Source organism: Mastomys coucha, unplaced genomic scaffold, assembly GCF_008632895.1.
Source record: "Mastomys coucha isolate ucsf_1 unplaced genomic scaffold, UCSF_Mcou_1 pScaffold21, whole genome shotgun sequence".
NCBI classification, from domain to species: domain Eukaryota; kingdom Metazoa; phylum Chordata; class Mammalia; order Rodentia; family Muridae; genus Mastomys; species Mastomys coucha.
Window position 1 is genome coordinate 120,624,725 of NW_022196904.1, and position 22,567 is coordinate 120,647,291.

The 22,567-nt window shown below is 41.9% G+C and overlaps 1 protein-coding gene across 3 annotated transcripts; it reads left to right on the plus strand.

The window, feature by feature from the left end:
* The first annotated feature begins 3,162 nt into the window (after window positions 1–3,162).
* Bub3 (BUB3 mitotic checkpoint protein) lies at window positions 3,163–13,967 on the plus strand. 3 transcript variants are annotated; one of them, XM_031388588.1, is made up of 8 exons: window positions 3,163–3,297; window positions 3,561–3,755; window positions 4,430–4,499; window positions 5,960–6,111; window positions 8,856–9,014; window positions 10,979–11,156; window positions 11,296–11,512; window positions 13,659–13,967. In XM_031388588.1, the coding sequence occupies exons 2-8, from the start codon at window positions 3,561–3,563 to the stop codon at window positions 13,666–13,668; spliced, it is 981 nt and encodes a 326-aa protein (XP_031244448.1). In that variant the 5' UTR covers window positions 3,163–3,297; the 3' UTR covers window positions 13,669–13,967. The 3 variants fall into 3 exon arrangements, with proteins under 3 accessions (XP_031244448.1, XP_031244446.1, XP_031244447.1); XM_031388586.1 differs by lacking the exon at window positions 13,659–13,967 and adding an exon at window positions 12,425–13,342; XM_031388587.1 differs by lacking the exons at window positions 3,163–3,297; window positions 13,659–13,967 and adding exons at window positions 3,306–3,378; window positions 12,425–13,342.
* The last annotated feature ends 8,600 nt before the right edge of the window (window positions 13,968–22,567 follow it).

The window sequence follows — 22,567 nt, forward strand, 5'->3', positions numbered from 1 at the left end:
ACGCCACGAACGGCTGGAGCTCTAGGTGCTCTTGGCGTCCTCCTGCGCGAAGTAAAGACCGTGGGGTGTGAGAAAGCGTCCGCTTTGGCGTCCAGAGCTCCACGCGATCCACTTGCAGCCCTCGCAGGGTTCTCCGGCTGGTGACACAGTTGCGAGTTCTGCGCAGAGCGGGAAGTGATACCTAAGGGTCAGATTTCGTTGGAGGGATTCATGGAGCAGGTGACACAGGCGGTTCCCTACGTTCTTTTTGTAGTTGTTAAATTTGCACTGTGAGTGACCAAACGGTCGGGTCACTGGCTAACAGTCAGCAGCTGCTTCTGAACTGAGCCCTGAGGATTGCAGTGCCCAGCTGCCTGCCTCCGTGCAGGGCTGGGGAGGCGCTGCACCCAGAGAACTGCAGCGCCAGGATCATGCAAATCACAGTACTGTACTTTCTCTACGTTTTAATAGCATCCACCTGTTCCTTGTTAAACGTCAGAAATGGGTCTGGAGCTTGGAGGAGGCCTCAGGTCGAGTTATTAGGTCCCGCCTGCCTTCCCTCAGTGGTTAACCAGGGTACAAGGAGCTAGGAGTCTGCAGTGCCAAGGCCCTATTTCTTTCTTCAGAAGAAAACCCGGTGCCTAAGGGACCTGTCTTTTTGAGCCAAGAGGCATCAAAATGACTTGTATTTTGTAGAAATTCACAGAATGTAAACGCTTACATGACCCATATCGTTCCGTGAAAGACGCTTGGCAGAAGAGATTTGCTCTGCTATTGCCTATTTTCTTCTTATCACATTATATTTTATAAAACCTGCGATTCCTCCAAGATGACATCAGATGGATGCTACTCAAGAATGCACCTGACAATACTAGGTTGGTTCGCTTGCATTTATTTTATTTTAGCTGTATTCACCTCAATAAGTATTTGTTGAGGTCCCAACATGTGCTAAGAACCTACACTAAATTGTGTGTGTGTGTGTGTCCAAAGGAGAACACAAAGAGGCCTATCAGTTGTCTTTTTATTTATTAAATATGTTTTCAATTGCTTATTTAATATGTGTATTTTATGTCACCAAAGTTGTCATTCTAGATAACCTCTTTGCATTCTTTCCCCTACAGCATTCTTTGAGTATTCCACCTAGAAACAACCACATTACTTCAGAGGAATGTCTTGTAAAGACACATTCTGTTCAGATGCTTTTGATCTGCTTTTCAGTAGACTACAATTCAATGATGGACTTAACAGTATTGGGTCACCATATTTGCTTCAAGATGGCTTTCTCTATAGGTAGTGACCTCCTCCTATCGCTGTCGGCACTAACGACTTGAGTTTCCCTGCAATATTTTAGGGAATGACCATTTCCCCAGTTGTCATGTGGTATATACTGGACTCTCTTTACTTACCCAGACATTAGCTGTGCCAGGCAACTTACCACTGCAACAGGTAACTGAATATTACACACACACACACACACACACACACACACACACACACACACACTTTACATTTGTGTTGTAAATGGTCAAGACTCTACTGTGGCCAGATTTCCTATCTCAAGTCTATCAATTCATTTGAATAATCAGCAAAATAGTCCATCTCTTTTCAGGCTCTAAACTTGATTTAAAAGATTGACGTTTCTTAAAACTCAAATAGAGTTGGGCTGCGAGTGCACTGGCAGAGGGGCCTAATCATACACACATGGGATAATAAAATATGCTTAGATTGTATTAGCAGGTAATTTATGCTCAGAATCTGGAAACACTAATAGAATTAAATAAACAACTGGGGAAGAGAACCAAATAAGTCAAGAAGTAAAATTATTTTTGCTAAACTTAGAATGCAAAACAACTCAGTGCATTAAAAAAAAAAAAATTGAACTTGGCCATTGATTTGTTGAAAGAGAAGAGAGAGAAAGAACCAAATACTAGAACTATTTGGAGAGGGAAGACAACCTGAATATTTTAGCCATAATAACCATTATGAGGACAAAAGGCTGGTGTGTGTGTGTGTGTGTGTGTGTGTGTGTGCGCGTGTGTATTGTCAGGAATCTTACATGCATTTAGTTCAGAGTCTGTGCACACATAAGATCAATTTGTTTTTTTAATGTACTTTGAAAGTTAAGTAGTTTAAAACTAGAGACAACTTCCTACTTCATGCAATAATTTCAAAATAAAAGGGATTGTCTCAAAAAGATGGGGCAGAGAAAAAGAAGTCGTAGCAAGGATTAAATAGAAACTTTCAGTAACATTTTGTATGTCAGTATGCCAGTTACTGTGTTGTTTGTCAAGCACTGCTTTTCTTTCACAGGACCAAAACAGCCTTTGGATTTTCATATTTTTAGTGGATTCTAGAAACAGAAAATGCAGCAAACTGAGCCTGAAACTACCATGATGGCAGAGTAATGTGGCAGAGGCGGGGAGAGCCATAATGCTAGGTCCTATGACAAACATTCCTAAAAGATTCTGGCTGAGCTTTAAAGTTTGGAAATATTTGTGTCCTATTATGTCCACCCTTCTGGATGCGATACTCTTCTAAAGCAAGGAGTAGTTTTATTGAATGCATATTCCTAGAGCTGCTTACCAGGCCTGACATTCAGGTGTTTGAAAACTGTGGAGAGATAAAACGATAGAAATGAGGGCTATCCCCTATAAGATCACTAGAACTCAAGGGAAATGAGACTCTAGTTCACAGATTGAAAACTCAGCAAAATGAAAGCAAATAGTGCCTTTGAAACTAGAAACTATCCTTCAGTATGAGGGGTCTGGATTAATTCCAGGGGTACATGCATGGCCAGAAAGAAAATATTAATTTAGCTCTATAGTAGTTATCAACCAAAATGAAATTCTGTGTCTGAGGGATAGAGAAGAAGGATGCCACAACTAGTGATTGCATAAAACATCTTTTCGGTCTCCTACTAGTCTATGGCTGGTCAGAAAGGCAGCTCCAGGGAGACTACAACTCCCAGCATGCACTGTACAATTGTGGGCGGGCGTGAACGCCTTCATGACCTGGGCATCCTTGGGAGTTGTAGTTTTCCCTCCGCAGCTCCTGCGACGTAACCTCAGCGTGCTGTACTAAAGAGACCCGGTGAACGGAAAAAAACGCGGCTTCCCTTTGAGCCGGAACAGGATGAATGAGCCCAGGCAGTAGATCAGACCAATCAGCTGCCGAGATCGAGCCGTTGGCATTCGAAATAAGCCAATGATAGGCCTGCTCCAGAGCTTCCTCTCCGCCTCCTCCGCTTTGCTTGCGAGTGCTCGGAGGGAAGCGGATCGGTAGTGGCCGGTGCAGAAACGTTGCTTAGGCGGACACGAGGTAGAGGTTCGGGCGAGGGCGGGCGGAGCGGGATCCGTGGCCTGCGGCCGGCGCGTCGATGCACAGGGGGGTCCGGTCGAGGTCCATTGTGTTTTATTTGGGGATCTGCGGGCAAAGAAGGAGGCCAGGCCGGGTGGAGCTCGGCGGAAGCGGGTTGGCGGCCGGCCTGGATCAAGGGGGACCCGCGTGCTGCGCAGGCGCAGGCCCTGGTCGGCCTCCGTTGCTCCGGTAAAAGGGACTCAGACTTAGCGTTTGTTCTACAGATGACCGGTTCGAACGAATTCAAGCTGAATCAGCCACCGGAGGATGGCATCTCCTCGGTCAAGTTCAGCCCCAACACCTCCCAGTTCCTCCTGGTCTCCTCCTGGGATACGTCTGTGCGCCTCTACGATGTGCCCGCCAATTCCATGAGGCTCAAGTACCAGCACACTGGTGCTGTCCTGGACTGCGCCTTCTACGTAGGTGGATTCGGTTTCTGCTCCTGTCCCTTTACCACTGAGCTGTCCTAGGCGTTGCCAGTAGCATCCCATACACGGTTTGAGTATTCTGACAGTTCATAACTACCCGGGAATGCTTCCCTTTAGCCTGGCATTGAGCCTAACTACAATGGTTTGTTTTTATTTCTCCTCTTGTGGTAATTTCAATCTCCCTTTGTAAACTCAGATTTGAGTAAACTTTCTGGACATAGGTAATTGTTTGAATTTAGCAGCAGGACGGATTTAACTATCCTTTTAAAAGTAATGAATGTCGTCTAATTTAGCCTTAACTCCTGGTGCCGATCTTGATAAAGCTGCCCCGTATTTGCTTCCTTTTATTGATCACTCACTCGCACCATTGTTTGCTTCTTAGTGTCTCTCACACTGGACATAACAATTGGCTGTAGAAGTAGTAACTTTGAAAATGCTTGCTAAAGCTTTGTAACTTTGAAATGGCTCACAATTTGGGGGGGGAAGGCGTGTTGGGGGGTAGATGTGATGTCCACAACTTTAATCCCAGAGGCAGAGGCAGGCAGATCTCTTGAGTTTTAAGGCCAGCCAGGGCTACATAGTGTCTCAAAAAAAAAAAAAAAAAAAAAAAAAAAAAAAAAAAAAAGGAAAAGAAAGAAAAATCAAACCCAAATTTTGCTTTATAGGATCCAACGCATGCCTGGAGTGGAGGATTAGATCATCAACTGAAAATGCATGATTTGAATACTGATCAAGGTATTAACATGGCTACATTTTACCAATTTTTGTTTACTAGTATATTAGTGTAGAAATGCTTATTTAGGAAGAGTAGTTGTTTTCAGTACTTATGTGAAGGTGAAACATGGTTTTGATAATAGACTTTTAAAATTGGAATAAGTTACCACAAATGGAGCATGTATTTTGCAGTCAGGCCCCTTTTGAGCACTGTCTTAAGTGTTTACTGGAAGTATCACTTAAGCATTTGACCATCACTACTAGAAGTCTTAAGCAGTGGACTGGATTCATGGTTTGATTTGTCAGGATTTCTTAGGACAGTTTGATATTTTAGGGTGGTCTTTTAACAGACTAATAAAAAGGTACATTTTAAAAATGAAGCATGGTAGCCCGGTCATATTTATCTTAGTGCAGGAGAATGTATTTCAGTTGGCTGAGTAAAAATAGTTCTTAAGCGTTGTATGCTTTCACTGTGGCAGAATTTGGAAGGGAACCCAAGATGTGCAAAGCACTCTGAGCTTTGTTTGCCTGCCCTATATTGGACGTAGGTATACTTGAAGGAGGTGGCGGGGTGTAGGCATGAGGCTACCGAGAGGCTGACTTGAGCAGTGAAGGTGGACTGAGAAGCATGTCTGAGCTTGGTGTGATGCTGTTCCTGGGATCCCAGCACTTGGAAAGGAGAGGCAGGAGGATAAGAAGTTAAAGGCCAGCCTTGGCTACCTAAGACTCTGTTTCCAGGAGAAAAAGAACGGTGTTTCATTGGAAGAGGCATCTGTACGAAAGTAACTTTTTATGTGTAATATGTGCATGCGAGGTGAGCACTCTGCCTGAGCTACATTCCCAGTCCTGTTACTCATCCTTTTTTCTGTATGTCACATGAGCTTTGGCACATAGTAGGTATTTAGTAGATGTTTACTGAATGAACAAAGGAGAAGGTTGAAATTGACAAGAAAGAAATTATGTAGCAGAAACTGGACCCTACCTTGAGAAGCAAGTGAATTAATTGAAAGACTCCCCTGAGCCTTCAAATCCTGTAACCATTTCTTGCTAGTATTGGCTTAATGAGAAGATAAGTGTTGTCGGGGCACAGGAAGCCAGAGATCTCCACTCTTAGTTCACTCAACAAGTATTTCTGGAGCACCTACAGTGTACCAAGCATGCACAGATACAAAGGTATAGTTGTTAAATCAGTTTTCTTACAGAACCTAGAATCAAGTTAATCATGCACCATCTTAATACAGTTCGAAAGTCGAGGCAGCTGTGCTGTTTTCCTGCTAGTGAATTAACTAACCTGTGCAGTATGAAGTGAATTAGAGAGGAATGGGTAACTTTGTAGTCCTGGAGCAGTTGCTCTGTATGCAGACATCTCTGTGGAGTGACAGAGACGAATTCATTTCAGCTGACTGTCCCATGGGTTCACTCGAGGTATCCTATGAGAGAGTAAAGCTTGCTGTGTTCTTTTTATCTTTTCTTTGCAATAGAAAATCTTGTTGGAACTCATGATGCCCCTATCAGATGTGTTGAATACTGTCCAGAAGTGAACGTGATGGTCACTGGAAGTTGGGATCAGACAGTTAAGCTGTGGGATCCCAGAACTCCTTGTAATGCTGGAACATTCTCCCAGCCAGAAAAGGTAGGCTTTTCATATGCACCAGGGGTTTGATGGTTGATAAATATGCTGTTGAATTGGTTAAGAATTGGCAATCTGTTTTAGAAACCTAACTATAGAGAAATGCTTTAATGTGAAGGGAATTAACTTTTAAATTTTGGTCATCTTTTTCTGTCAGTTATTAAAGTTGGGGTGGAGAGCAGGAACGTGAATTCCTCAGTCCATTATTGTTAATGCTTCGTTCGGGTCCAAGAGCTAACTCACTGCCCTTTCATAGAAGCCGTTTACAGAGACTTAAGTTTGGTCTGACACCTGGAACCAGAAGATGGGGTGAAACATGACTCATTTTCAGCTGTGACTTGAGGTTCCGTTTGAATTGACAGTTGAGAATGAAAAGGGAATCATTTCAACTTTAGAGAGAGAGCTGTGTTTTCTGGCTTTTACTGCTGTGTGTATTTAAATGCTGACAGATGTAGTTTGAAGGCTTGTAGTAAATGGTATGTAATATGTACACTCGAGGTGAGCATTCTGCCTAAGCCACATTCTTGTTACACATCCTTTTTTCTGTATGTCACATGGGCTTTTTTTTTTTTAATCTAAATTACATTTTCTACAGAGAGCACCATAGTTAGGTCTTACCTTTTTTTCAATCCAGCTTGGCAGTCTCTACCTTTGAATTATAAAACCATTTATATCTATGATTCCTGGTTTTTTTTTGGAGAATTTCATGGGTGAGTACTCTGTATTTACGTCTTTCCCTTCTGACTTCCTCCATTCACTCAGGTTCCTGGCCTCTCCCGTGTGATTGTTTTATACATGTGCACACACACAAGCTACTGCCTCCATTTGGTGTTGGTTGTTTATACATGTGTTTCTGGTTGACCACTTAGGCTGGATAACCTCCCAGGGGTCTTGTCCCTGGAGAAAACTGAATCTTCCCCCTGTGAGTGGAGCTTTTTAAAACCAGCTTTGGTGTATTGTGACTTCTCAGTCTGTTCATAAACATTCTTAGGCTGAATCCTCACCAGACTTTTATCAGGTAGTAGTTAATTTGAAAGATGGATTGTTTGAGCAGTGTCAAGTATTCTTCACTTGAGTCCATTCCCTTCGTGCACACGCACTGTTCGGCCCTGCTGGCTGTCATTACATATGGCAGTGACTCCGAAGAGCCATTCTTTTTTGTCCCGTCACAGTCGACGCTACTCCTGGCAAGACCTTTGTTCAGAATAAAATAATTGCATTGTTTCTAGTTTTGATTTATGGTTGTATGTAGCATGTTAAGAACTGTGATAAATTGCTGACAGAATATCATATAATGGACAGCCACACTGAAGCAAGCTGCTTACTGGTTCAGCGAAGTTCATTATGTCACTTTTTTTAATACTTTCTTTGATAAATGTATATACCCAGTCAGTAGTATGACAGTGGTTTTCCTTGATTTATGATCAGTGCGGATAGAAAGCAGTTTTAGAAGCTTATGTGTCACCTGTATAGTAAAGATTTAAGGTAAAATTCTGGATACAGTTGTGCCACTATAAATTGATCTTTTTCTGGCTTATTTTTTAAGTTTAGTACTTCATATATCTTAAATTCATTTTCTTTTTTTCTTTTTGGAAGACATTGGCCTTCTGCATAAACATATTACAGTATTCACATTTACATATGCAATCATTTACTATTTCAATTTTTAAAATTATTTTCTCCTCAGTTGCTTTAGTTGTTGAACTTTATAAAGTCAGACTGTAGTGACCACTGCTTGCATGTTGTGACCTAGCCTGCTTCTTTGGCTGGTGGTCTGAAGTTAACATACATGTGATTATCAGCTATATAAGTGAAGCCTTACCATGTTTTGTGTCCTCTACATAATAGTAATCCTGCCGAGTTGAAAATCAACAGTAACCTCAGTTGTAGACCTCAAATCTAGATTTTTAAAGAAATGACCCTCATTAGGAAGACATTTTCTGTTGCTTTTTCATGAGTTTGCTCCCTCTGGTGTCTGCATAGCATCTTATTTGCAAGTAAGCCAGCAGGTGTTCTGCTTGCAGGGCACTTATGATTTCTTATAAAGGAATTTTTTTGTGGAAACTTAAATATTGTAGAAGAGACATTATGAGGGGGAAAATAGATACTTTTAGGAAATAAAATGCTTTTTAGTTTTTTTTGTTTGTTTGTTTTTCATTTCCTAAATGTGAGCTTCCTTTTGGAATGTGGAACCTGATGTCAGAGCATGCAAGACAGCTCTTCTTGCCTTGCCTTTTGAGTTTGTGGCTTGCAGAGCCATGAGACAGCCTGTTGGTGATTCTCTCTTTGCTCTTCCCAGGAAGGCCTTTCCCTCAAAGAAACAGCTGGGAAATGCCAAGAGTTTTAGAGTTGCCAAGTGAAATCTTTGAAAAGCTGGCCTGGTCATAGAAAAAAATGAAAATGATTCTTTTACAAAAAGCCAGAAACTCTCTGAAAGGTGTTTTGACTTTATTGTCCTGTTTGGAATGGGTTTAATAACTTTTATCTTAAATGAAGCAAGGCATTTGGGGGGACATGTTCTAATGGAGAGCATTTCATTGTTAGACATGTCTACAAGCTTAATTGAGTTATATTTACACTTAGTGAAGCTCTGGGGATGCTAGTTTACCTGAGGCACTTCACTAAATGTCTAAGGTTGACACCTAATCTGATTTTCTATGGTTTTAGGATTAGGTGGACTTTAGGAGCAGATGCCATTTTCAGGAAGTAAATGATGATGATGATCAAGTTTTCCTGTTTCCTAAAAGGTCTACACCCTGTCAGTGTCTGGGGACAGACTGATTGTGGGCACAGCGGGCCGCAGAGTGCTGGTGTGGGACTTAAGGAACATGGGTTATGTGCAGCAGCGCAGGGAGTCCAGCCTGAAGTACCAGACCCGCTGCATCCGAGCATTCCCGAACAAGCAGGTACTCACCCCTCCCCATCCCGCTGCATCCAAGCATTCTCCAACAAGCCCGTGCCCCACCCTCCCCATAACCCCCCACTTGCCTGGAATTTCAAAGTAGTGGTGACTTTTAGGTCTGCTTTCTCTAATCCTCTAAAGACAACTGTATTTGCTTTCTGTAATCTTTTAAAACTGTATGTGCTCTTAATACTCTTTTAAAGACAACTGTAAATTGCGGGAATAAGTTAATCCCACATTTTAGGGAAGATGTTGATGTTCCAGAGGTCAAGTGTTTTCAATAGGTCTTATTGTTAATTTTGGTATGGGCTATTTAATGAACATGCAGTTAGTTTCAGAGTTCAAACGTACTTCAGTTTCCTATCAGAGCTTAAATTTGGAAATTGAGGTTTATAGAATTTGCTTTTTGTAATATTAGCAGAGTTATTTCTCTCATGTAACAACGGAGCTTTGATTTTCTTTTTCTGTTTTAAATCTTTTTAAAAATAGCAATACTTAGATCAGGCCATGTCTTATGTGATATACTAAGTGAGTCTCCTTCCAGCATCACTAAAAAGATTAGCAAGCTTGCTTTCTTTAGCAGTCCTCAATGCTGTAAGGGGAGGCGAGCCCTGGGGCGTACTCTTAGAAGTCTAGCACTTAAGAGTCTGAAGCAGGAAGACTGTGAGTTCAAGACCATCGTAGGTTGTAAAGAGAAACACTGTCCCAAAAACTGCCAGGGCAGTTGGTTGTGAGGTAAGCTGCTGTAGGGATTTTTTTTTTAAAAGAGGAGAAGTTCCCTTAAAGCAGTAGATGCATTTGGAATGAGGGCTGTCCTTTAGCTGCTGTGGAGCACAAAGCAGGAAGTCAGTTCTCAGTTCTCTCCGTCCTTTGTCTCACCGTGAGCCTCGAGTGCTGATCATTGAAGACAAGGAGCTCTGGTCAATGAAACTTGCAGGTTTAAATTAAATGTGATTAAAACATCGTTACAAAAAATGCGTTACATTTTTTGCTTGCGTTACAAAAAATGTTTTTGTCTCTTTATACTTACCTTTTTCTATAGGTTTATCTTTGCTTTTATAATGTATGCTTAAAATTATATTTTTATTAAATAAATAAGTAAATAAATGGAGACAACTCAGTGGGCAAAAAATGCTTGCTGCCAACTGATGCCCTGAGTTCTGTCCCTGGAGCCACATGGTGGAAGGAGAGAACTGACTCCTGCAAGTTGTCCTCTAACCTCCACATACAAGTGCCTGCACGTGTGCACACATGCACACACACACACACACATACAAGCAGACACACATGCACATATATAATAAATAAGTTAAAAATAGATTTTATTGAATTAATTTTCTATAAGCAGTTTTTGGGAATAACTTACTTTAAACATCTTGACCAAAATGTAAAGATGTAAAAAGCATAAATTCCATATTTGTTTTAAAAACATGTTGTTGTTTGACGAGAAGATGAAGCACTCTTGATGGCTCCTCACAGTCTGGTTTAGGCAAGCCTGACTCACTGTAGTAAAAGCAAGAGGTTGGCCAGCTGGGATGGGATGGGCTACTGGTCCTTCCTCCCGGAGAGGGGAGGCACACTGTAGAGAGTTAAAGACAGAGAGGAGGTTTGAACTGAGGGAACAGATTGGAGTCCCCTTCAGGTCTGGAGACAGAGGATACTAAAATTTAAAATGTTTTGTTTAGATTTGACAAAACAAGACATTTTTGGTTGTACTGTATTAGGTTCTAATAGTGTGGAGCGAGCAATTGAGGGCGGCACCATTTCTTACAAAGCTGGTAAGGTGCCTTTAGCTGTTGTTGATGCTCTTAGCTATTTATAGCGGCATCGTGTCTGTCAGTACAACACAGTCCTTATAAACCTGGCTGAACTTTCATTTCTGAAATAGTCTTTATGGGTTGAATGGGGGACCTCATGTGCTCTCTGGAAGGCAGGTTTTGCCATTTGGGGCCTCTACTCTCTTGGCAGGGTTATGTGTTAAGCTCCATCGAAGGCCGAGTGGCTGTGGAATACTTGGACCCGAGCCCCGAGGTTCAGAAGAAGAAGTACGCCTTTAAGTGTCACAGGCTAAAGGAGAACAACATTGAGCAGATTTACCCAGTCAACGCCATCTCCTTTCACAATATCCACAACACGTTTGCCACAGGTGAAGTGCGACACACAGGCCTGAGCTCAGTTTTAAGATTGTGTACTGTTTATGCTCAGCATCCTGAGAGATTGTTGTTTGCTTTGACAGCATGAAGACCCTGATACAGAGCCATTTTAACTATTTCTATCACTTGCAGGTGGTTCTGATGGATTTGTAAATATTTGGGACCCATTTAACAAAAAGCGCCTGTGCCAGTTCCATCGATACCCCACCAGCATCGCTTCCCTTGCCTTCAGTAATGACGGAACTACGCTTGCAATAGCATCGTCATATATGTATGAAATGGATGACACGGAGCATCCTGAAGATGGTATCTTCATTCGCCAAGTGACAGATGCAGAAACAAAGCCCAAGTGAGTCTGCTTCACCTGGATTGAAGCCTTTTCTTGCATTCAACCCAGGACTTATTAATTTTTCTAAATTCATGAATAGCATTGTTGATGCCTGCCCGATATTACAGCTGACTGTAGGGTTGGAGTTGATTTTATCTTGTTCTCCCAAGCTTTCAATATCCGTAGGTTGATAGACGTCTGATGGATAAAATTGTGCCCAGTTGTTTTGTAGAGAAGAATGTCAAGCTCTCGTTCTTCTTGAATAGGCTCTATTATTTGAATCTGTGGAGTTACTACTACCTCATTGCTTCAAAATTAAGTTGAGGAATTCAAGAATAATTTGTTTTAGTAAATTATATTTAAGATATTTAAGTATTTGAACTACCAAAAAAAAAAATCTTCTTCAGCAGTTGTTTCTGAAATATTTCCAGAAGTGAATGGCCTTTGGGTCTCACTGGAAACCCACAATAATATGGCCTCGCCTAGCATAGTAAATTTCCTTCCTTTTGACATGTTCAGTAGGTGTAGGTGTAGGCTGTGGGTTCTGAGTACTGTCTGCAAGGCTCGCCTTTCACCCAGTGACCTCTCGTGGGCTGAGAATGCAGAGGCTTAGGCACAGGTTACACTGTGCAGCACCTACCCCACATATCTCGTCCTGCTCCTCACTCTGTTCTCAGGCCCTGCAAGGAAATCCTGGGTGAATATTTGTGAGATAAATAAAGGTGTATGGGACTTTGTCATTTTCTGAAGTCGCCTTGCTAAATTGGTTGGGCCTCTGTAGGAGGAGAGCCATTTAACCAGGAGAAATGTTTGTGCTTTTACAGTGTGTGGAGTTTTAGAAAGTGGAGCCTGTTGGGAAGGGCTGCACTTGCATTTGATATTTCATGTCCTGGCTGGCCATTTTAATCTTTTTTTTTTTTTTTGAACTTGTAGGTCACCTTGTTCTTGACAAGATTTCATGTTCTTAAACGCCATGTTGATGATAATAAAACAATTGGTTCTCCCAGTGGTGGATTCATAACTATTAATAAAGAAACCAGGAAATATTAATTTTGATTTTTTTATTTATAGAACCTGAAAATAATGGAAAAGAGATTTTTATTTTAATTTTTTTTTTTTTTTTTAATGAAAACGTAAGTGCACAAGCTGGTTTGATGGTTTGCTTGCATTAAAGGTATTTGGGCAAATCAGACTTGAGAGCAGTGGCTGCACTTTTGAGAATCAGTTTTGACCTTGGTTTTTGTTTCTGCTGTGGAAATAAGTGTTTGTAAATAGGAGTTATCTAAATCCCTTTGTGTTCTTTCTGTCCTTAAATGGGGGAGAAAAGGCTCTGGAGCCATTGCCTTCTTTGCTGGTGATAGTTGGTAATTCGAAAGCTGCTTCAGACTGCCTCATGAGGAGGTTAATCTACAATTAAACAATATTTCCTCTTGGCCGTCCATTATTTTCTGAAGCAGATGGTTCATCATTTCCTGGGCTGCTAAACAAAGCGAGGTTAAGGTTAGACTCGCGGGAATCAGCTAGTTTTCAATCTTATTAGACTGCAGAAGGAAAACTAATAAGAAAAGCTCCTAACATCATCTTGTGACTGTAAACAATTATTTATTAGCAAACAATTGATCCCAGAAGGGCAAATTGTTTGAGTCAGTAATGAGCTGAGAAAAGACAGAGCGTATCTGTGCATTTGGGAAAGTCATTGTAACGTAATTGCAGTACATTTAGACAGGCATCTATCTGGACCTGTTTCTATCTCTAAATGAATTTTTGGAAACATTAATGAGGTTTACATATTTCTCTGACATTTATATAGTTCTCATGTCCATTGCAGTTGCCCAGCCGCTGGTGATTAAAGGTTAAGAAGAAAAAATTATAGTGAGAATGAGATTCATTTAGATGTAATGTCTTGCAGCAGAACACGAACTTAGCTTGGCCTGTTTCAAGTAGTTCCAGTATTTCTGTTGTCTTGTTATTTTTAATGTGTATTATTTGTAAATGTGCATCTCTGAAAAGGACTTGGACCTTTATGAAGTTTATTTTACCCATAGTGTATTTAAAAAAAAAAAAATCTTTTGTTACAGAGAAAAGCCTTATCTTTATTTTGTAAGATTTTCAGAGAGAAGTTAGTGTGACGTGTAAGTGCGTCTTTGAACTGTGTTCTTCGTTGCAGGTCCACGTAATCATCTGGTGAAAGTGGTTTCTCTGGACGAGCTTTGCCTGCTTTCTACAAACACGTGCTTCCCCTAAGGCCTAAGTAGCCACTGGACACTTACCTGGTCTAGTGTGTGGATTTCTATGTCTTCTGTCGTATCAGAAATGTCTCTGTCCTGTGATTGTCTGGGGTAGGGAGGCTTTGTGTCCTTGTATAGTAAGTAGTCTGATGATTCTCCTGCCCTAAGCCATTGTTGTTTGTGTTTGCTATCTAAAACTGTTATATTTTTCTGCTGTCTAATAAATCAGAGATTTGGAACTTTTAAAAGTTGAGTGTTTTTTAAACATTTTGGTAATTATGTCATTTATTGCATAGCAAGGCTTCTTCTCTTAGGCAAAGTACTCTTTGTCAAAGGACATTAAAGGTGACATTTGACTGCATGTACCATGCCTTATTTATTATATCTGCTCTTGTACATTGGGGATCAGCCCTGGGTAAAGTAATCCACTTGACTTCTTTCAGCTGTTTTATGCTCATGTTTCTTTGGAGAATCAGTGAGGCCTGGGAGTTGGCTCTACAGCTTCTCTTAGGATGGCAGTATCTGCATGGCTGCTAGCAATGCCAGTGCTGTAGAGCTCATGCATCCCTGTGCTGACGATACCATCCTCTGCAGACAGAACCAAATGGCAGGCCCCTCTGGACTTAGCCATCAACTGCTACATCAGAGTGAAGCCCTTGGGATGATAAATAGTGTTAACAGCCAGGAGCTGCTGGTGGGATTGGTCCTGAGGTGTGGTTGTATGCTTTTTAAAGTCATAACCACTTGATTGAGAGTGGAGCATAAATTTCAAACATTGTATAACTTAAAAAGAGAATGGGCCATTGTTAAAGATGACCAAATTAAAGCTGTGTTATGGACTTGTATTTGAAGTGGTATAAGAGAGCTTCTGGTGGTTTCATTTGGCCGTCCCTCTGTCCCTAAATGTGTCTCCTGACCCCCTGTGTGCCACCTGTGCAGCTCACCCTGACCCCCGGTGTGTGTGCCACCTGTGCAGCTCACCCTGACCCCCGGTGTGTGTGCCACCTGTGCAGCTCACCCTGACCCCCGGTGTGCCTGCCACCTGTGCAGCTCACCCTGACCCCCTGTGTGCCTGCCACCTGTGTAGCTCACCCTGACCCCCTGTGTGCCTGCCACCTGAGTAGCTCACCCTCTCAGTTTGCCTGTTTATTTAAAGTTAGCTTTGCTGCCAGCTTTCTGGGTGTAGTTACCTTGGCATCCTCTTTTTTTCCTTTTGTGATTTCTTTATCTTTTTTTATGTTTGGGTGTTTTGTCTGTGCACCAGTAGTGTGCAGGACACTCAGAAGCCAGAAGAGGGCATCAAATCCCCTGAAACTGGAGCTAGAGACCCATGTGGGTGCTGGGAATCGACTTCTAGGTCCTCTGAAAGAGCAGCTAGTGATCATAACCTCTGAGCCATCTCTCCAGTCCAACAGTGACATTTTAGTGGCTTGTCTTACCCATATTATAAATGTTTCATTACTCTCTGCTGACTGCTTTTGCTCTCAGCGTCCTTTTATACATCCAGTCCTTTTCCTAAATCCCTGATCTCCTGGAGTGGTGACTGACTTGTTTTAGCAGAGGCTAAGTCAGCATATTAGTATGATGTATGACAGACAAGTTAGGTCAAATTTGCCAGTGTCTGAGTGTGTGTGTGTGTGTGTGTGTGTGTGTGTGTGTGTGTGTGTACCCCCTAACTTTAATTCTGGCTAGGATGTCTTGATGTTATTTCACAGTAAGTACATTGTCACTTATAACTTTTAGATGCCTTGCAAAATTAACAAAAAAGTGACACTTGTCCCTTTGAGTCGCATAGTGTTTCCCATTCTATAGTCACGAAGGGATGCTTCTAGAGTCTTCAGCTGTCAGGAGAGCTAGGCGGGACTGCCCTTCACTTGGAATCCTCATAATAGATAAGATAAATGTGTGGTACTGAACCCCACTACAGAGATGGAAAGGTGCTTCTGATCATCCCCTGCCCCTGGCTTTGATTTAAGGACAGGCTGGACAGCTTGAGGGCCAGGACTAATGGTGTATGCCACCATGCCCTGCTTAAAGGCCTTTTGAAAAAGCCATATGGAAACCTATAGAATGTCATAAAATACACAGACTTTTTTCATATACTTTTTCAACTTGGTACCTCCAAGTTGTTTTGATGTACATATCTGCTTGGCTCCTTTTATACCTGTAACTGACTGATCACCTTTCACTGTTGGCAGGAGCTGGGCTGCTTGTTCCACTGTAATGTCCAAATCTTTGTCTATTCTTCCTGGATTGTTCTTTCAGGTTTTAATATAAACTTTGCAAGGTCTGATTCAAGGTACCCTCTTCAGTGATTCTCTCTCTCCTTGTTAGAGCTCATAACAAAGTTTCTTCTCTCAAAATATGGTATATATATTTCCTGCTTCTCTGCCTTTGGTACAGACAAAATATCCAAACATAAAATAAAACTTAAAATCTCAGAAGGGGGCTGGTGAGATGGCTCAGTGGGGAAGAGCACCGACTGCTCTTCGGAAGGTCATGAGTTCAAATCCCAGCAACCACATGGTGGCTCACAACCACCCATAATGAGATCTGACGGCCTTATCTGGTGTGTCTGAAGACAGCTACAGTGTACTTACATATAATAAATAAATAAATCTTAAAAAAAAAAGTTTTAAAAAAAAAAAATCTCAGAAGGAAAAGAAACTGCCAAGATAAGTACGCCTGGGAAATTAGAGTCTGGAGGAACTTTTTAGAGAGCACATTTACTTGTGTGTAAATGGGGTCCATGGCACATGGGATGCTAGAGGACAACTTGTGGAGGTTGGTTCTTCCACCACGTGAGTTCTTGGGGTTGAGCTCGGGCTGTTGGACTTTCCCAGACGTCTCTACTCAGAAGCCCCTCTCTGGCTTCTCTGCCCTTTACCATTGCTGAGTGATGGAGCAGTTCCACTAAAGTGTAACTTCAGATACAGTTCTGGAATGTTGACAGGTTGTGACCTTTGACTTTGTTAGTTCAGTCAGTATTGCAGAGCTGATCACCAAGGGCTTGGTATGGACTTCATAGCTCCAGAGTCAGATCTGTTTCCCGGGGACAGAGAGTATGAGTCTTGGAGTTGAGCTTTGACTCTTGACTTTAACACCCAATTCCTTGCATCACTAACCAAAATAATTATCCATTCGGAGTCTTTCCATCTGTATTAAGGAAACACTGAGCTTGCAGGCTATTTATCGGAATGAGATAGCCACAGTCTGAATGCAAATCCCCTTTATCTGGGTAGAAATTCAACCCAGGCTGGGAATGTGGCTCAGTGACAGGGTGCTCACCTACTGTGTGTGTGAGGTTGGGTTTTGTCTCCAGTATGGAGAAAAAAATCAGATTTAATTGGTCTACTGACTTGTTCTAATTTCTTTATATAACTTGAGGTGGTTCTCAAGTAATTATTGGATCCCTAGGTATTAAGGATACCTGTGTATTTTAAAAACATGAACTGAGACTGGAGAGATGGCTCAGCAATTAAGAGCATTGACTGTTCTTCCAGAGGTCCTGAGTTCAATTCCCAGCAACCACATGGCAGCTCACAACTAATTGATTCCAGCTCTAGCAGATCTGATATTCTTATATAGGTATACATGCAGGCAAGTCACTAATGTGCATAAAAATAAGAATAAACGATTTTAAGAAACATGAACTAAAGTAGCAATGAAAGTCCCAGACCACATTCATAAATCATCCTCTGGCTTTGGAAGCGTTGTCTGTATAGGCTGTCCACAGGAAGCTTCCTTTTATCTTTCGCTTATCTGCCTGCATTCACTTTTCTCAAGGACTGCACCCTCTTACACTTGTGCTTCTGCTCACAGATCCATGCCCAGTTCATAGTTTGAACTTTCAGTTTGCACATATGCTATAGGGTTTTCTTCCAGAATGAATTCATCCCCATCCAGTATCAGGTTTTGTTAATAGGATGTGGTAAAAGGAGGAGCTGCAGCGAGGTTATGTGGTGGCGTGGTTGAGCCAAGTGCTCCTTTCTCAGGAAACCAGTCCCATTACAAGGAATGGAAACTGTCTGACTTGTTGGTTCTTTCACGGGTGAACACTTCACACCTAACCAAGGTTCTTGCTCCCCAGGAAAATATGTGCATGTGCTAATAATCCTAGTAATTGGTGGTTTTTTAAAATGGCACATCTGTGCTGTCATCGGGGATGAAAATGCAACTCTGGTTTGATGGTGCTCTCTTTTGACTCTCCACCTTAGCCTCTGAAGTGTTTCAGGGCACCCCATCTTTGACTTGGGGAAGTACTGACTTAAGCTATTTGGGGTAGTTGGAGAGGTTTTCTTTCAGAATGGCACCTGGCTACATTGCTTTGGAATGAGCAGCTAAGAGAAATGAAAGCTGCTGCTTCCAGTGGCCACAAATACCAATTGGGGTGCTGAGTACAAAGGCACTTTCCCCTTGATCAGTGACTTGCTCAAACAGTGCTTTCATTTTCCAAGGATGCCCACAGAACTTGGCCTGGGGTTGTTTTAGGGCACTGACTTTTTAGTTTTGTGCGCAGATATTGGAAAAAAAAAATCTGAAGGTGGAAAACCAGACTAATTTAAAGAGGTCTGAAGTTGGGAAATCATGACACGGGTTGGTCTGTTCATTTAATATAATTCATGATTTGGTCTTCAGAACTTACTTTGAATGAAAAGAAATTGATGGCGTTTTTGTTGCTTTGTTTTTCTTGAGATACCCCTGGCTAACAGTACGCCTTCATAACTTACCTGCCTTGATAAAGGGAAAGGAGCTGCTTTATTGACCCTTCCTGTACCACTTGTCAGACGTAAGTGACCAGCAGTTCCTCCTGTGGTTTATTTCATTAACTAATTTCTCAAGAAATATTTGTTCACCTCTGACCAGTTCTGTGCAGTTAACACAAAACCGAAGAAGATGTACTGGTTTGCCTGGCCAATGTTGTAATGAAGTTCCTCCATCCCGTTTATAGGACTCTGTTGCAGGCTATTGCAGTAATTTAAGACCCTGTACCCTAGACTCTTGACCTTGTTATGATATCACTTTATAATTCTCAAAAACTTGGCTCCTGAAGATTTTCTTAGCACCAGCCATGTATTCTTAAAGAGCCCAATTTGCCTTCAGTGTTTTATTAGAGTATCTCCTCTGCTAAGATCCAACATTCTCAGTTGCCTGACAAAAACCTTCGGTTCTTACCACGGCATGCAGTCCCTGACGGTTTCCACTTGGAGGAACAGCCTAGTTTGGAACCGTGGCAGTGCACAGCTTCACCAAGCCAAGTGTGGAAGCAGCTGTCTCCCTGGCTGCTGTTAGCTCATGGAGAACGCTGCTGTAAGGCAGAAGCAGAGCTTTCCAGGTGACCCCAGCATAAAGGTAATTCTGGAAACGGGACAGGCGTACCAGCAGCTAGCTTCTCAACATGTCCTCCGCTGCTACTCACTGGTTGGTCTTTGGCCTCCCTAGTAACTATAGTAACTACTGCATTGCTCTTGCAGAGCTTGTACTTGGTGTCTTGGCCATCTGCACATTCATTATTTGTTTGTTTCTTGAGATTATAATATGATTTCACCATTTCTCCCCTTCCCTTTCATTCCTGTAACTCTTTGTATGATTCCATTCTCTGCTCTCTTTCATGTTCATGGCTCATATTTCTTCAATTGTGATTCTGCTCTCAGTATTCCTTAGTTGCCTGTAGTTCTTGGTGTAGGGCAGAGGCTTCGTTGGCTTTCCCCCTTTCACATTAGCATTGTTCAGATCTCTTTAGGAAGTCATGTTTCTGAGAGAATGGGAATAATCTTATTTTTGTTAGCTATCCAGAAATAGAAAAATGAAATCAGTTTTAAATAAGCCATCCAACTGAGGAACCTGTTGAACCTGCTGACCCAGGGCTATCCTAACTCCTAGGTCTATGAAACTCCTAGTTTCTATGAAACTATGAAACTCGAGAAGGCTTCATCTCTTGCTGCATGTTGAGGGCCTTAAAAAACATGGAGCCCATGGATAGTGAATTCCAGGACAACCAGAGCTATATAGTGAGAGCCTGTCTCAAACAAACCAAACTAAAAGAGGAAGAGAAGGAAGAGGAGGAAGATGAAGATGGAAAACAAGAAGAAGAGGAGGAGGAGGAAGAAGAAGAGGAAGAGGGAGAAAAGGAAAAAGGAGGAGGAGGAAGAAAAACAAGGAGGAGGAGAAAGAGGAGGAAGAAGGAGGAAGATGAAGATGGAAAACAAGAAGAGGAGGAGGAGGAAGAAGAAGAGGAAGAGGGAGAAAAGGAAAAAGGAGGAGGAGGAGGAAGAAAAACAAGGAGGAGGAGAAAGAGGAGGAAGAAGGAGGAGGAGGAGGAGGAAGGAGGAGAAGAAGAAGAAGAAGAAGAAGAAGAAGAAGAAGAAGAAGAAGAAGAAGAAGAAGAAGAAGAAGAAGAAGAAGAAGAAGAAGAAGAAGACATGGACCCATGACCATTCTTCTAGTCTAGTATTAGCAATTACTTGCTGGAAAAGAATATCAGGTATCTTTCACATGGCCCATGGTGACAGTTGTGCTGTTAAGGGTCTTCTCTAGGCTACTGGCTCAGGTGATTTGGGCATACAACTCGTCTTTCTCCCTTGGTTCCTCTATCTTTGCTTTCCATCAACAGACAATAAAAGGAATCTGCAAAAGTTGGCTGGTAGTTATTGAAATGGAGGCTTGAGACACAACTGTGCTATTTGTTCCAAGTGGTGGTGGGTGTCCATGGATGAAAACTCTGATTTGTGTGCCCACAAAGTCTGGGTTGGATTTGGGATACCATGTGTGTACCATAAGGTAACTGTGCCTTTTGAAAGCGCCGTGACAGCCCATTTAAAAACTTCTAGTACAGAGGTTGGAGAGGTGGCTCAGGGGTTAAGAGCTCTTGTTTTTAAGGCCCTGGTTTGATTCGTAGTGCTCATGTGACAGCTTAACAACCGTCCAGTTTTAGGGGGTCCGACACTCTCGTGACTATTTCTAGGGTGTTTGACACCCTCTTGTGATCTCTGTGGGGACTAGGTGTACATGTGGTGCATAGACATGTAGGTAAAACACTCAAACACATAAATATTTAAGGAAACAACTGTGGGGCTGGAGAGATGGCTCAGTGGTTAAGGTCCGGAGTTCAATTCCCAGCAGACACATGGTGGCTCATAATTGTCTGTAATGGGATCCAATTCCCTCTTCTGGTCTGTCTGAAAAGAGCAACAGAATACTCATATACATAAAATAATTCTTTAAAAAAGAATAAAAATGTACATGAATCTATTATAATATTTAGGTTAATATATGGACATTATTAAACCAAAAATTATTTTTTAAAAAGCTTACACTACATTCAACTCCTAAAATGTTGTGACAGGATTCTGCCAGGCTCATGGGATGGATGCTATCCCACTAATAGGCCCTAGTCAGGTTTGGGTGAATGTAAGGTTTTTGTTGTTGTTGTTTAAACATCTTAATAAGATAGCTGTTTGAATTGTATATACATTTCTAAGCCTGGTAATTTCAAAGGTAGGAAGATGTTGAAACAATGCTGTTAGCTTGTTCCTGAAGCAAAATTTACCCTGATAGAGGCCTCATAAAAAGATGGTAAGTTGTGCTGACAGCCTTGGACTCCTCAGAGGGGTTGTTGTGTGGAAGGTTGTGGGTGAGGATCCCGAGTTACCATATTTCTGACCATATTTCAGCCATGCCTTTACATCCTCAGCAGCTTTGAATTATTTAACGTCTTCTTGAGATTACATTTTTTATTCCTAATTATATGACAAAGATATATACCATGAAATATTTATCATGTAATTATGATTAAAATGTGCAGTCTCCCCAATGATGTGAATAATCACCTTTAAGTATTCTATAATTAACGGAATCTGCTGGACTGCTGGGTTAACCTGGTTCAGTATCCTGTATGGTTCCAGGTTAGAGCTAGCTAGAAGGGGAACATAGCGTGGAATGTGTGTGTGTGTGTGTGTGTGTGTGTGTGTGTGTGTGTGTGCGTGTGTGTGAAGGGAATCGGGAAGCTTTATGAAGGGGTTCTTCATAGCCAGGTGTACTGAAGGATGGCTGCTGGGTACTCTTTGGGTTTCTTCAGTCCTTGTTCCAATGCTTTGATGTCAGAGGCCGATTGCCATGTGCTCTGCTTCAGACCCACAGGATGTTAACCAAGCATCTCCCTTGAGCCTCTTGACAGTCCTCTGAGTAGCTAGAATGAGAGGACTGACTGCCTGATGACTGTACCCTTCCTTCCAGCATCCTTTTGGACTTTTGTCCCTGTTCCCTCACCCCCACTAAGCTCCATAAGCACAACTGTCCAGGGTCACCCCAGTGTGAACCCTGACACAGGAGCAAGAGAACTAGAGACAAGCATGCCTTTTGCAGAATGGTGTCCGTTCATTCAAAGCCATTGGTTTTAAAGTTGTGAAGGGCAAGAGCCTGGAGGTGGTTGGAGGTGCTAAGGCCTCTGGAGGGTGCGATCTCTGGGACTTAGTAAGGTATCTTTTCCTAAGAGAGCGGCATTTCAGATCCTCTGCCGCCTCAGAACCACAGTTCACCAGAGTTTCATTTGATGGGGGGTGCTCTTCCCCCATCCCTCAGGTGTTTAGGCTTAGTGGTGGGGATATTTATGTCATAGAAACTTAGCACATTTGGTGCCTTTGGCCTTCATCAGGAATATACATCAAAAGAATTTTCTCATATATATATGTATATATATATATACACACACACATATATATGTATATATATGTATGTGCACATATATATATATGGTTTAATTTTACATTTATTAGCTTGTTAGTTTTGTTGTTCAAGTATGTCCTTAAAATTTGAACTATATTATTGCTTTTCTGATTCCCTCTCCCCC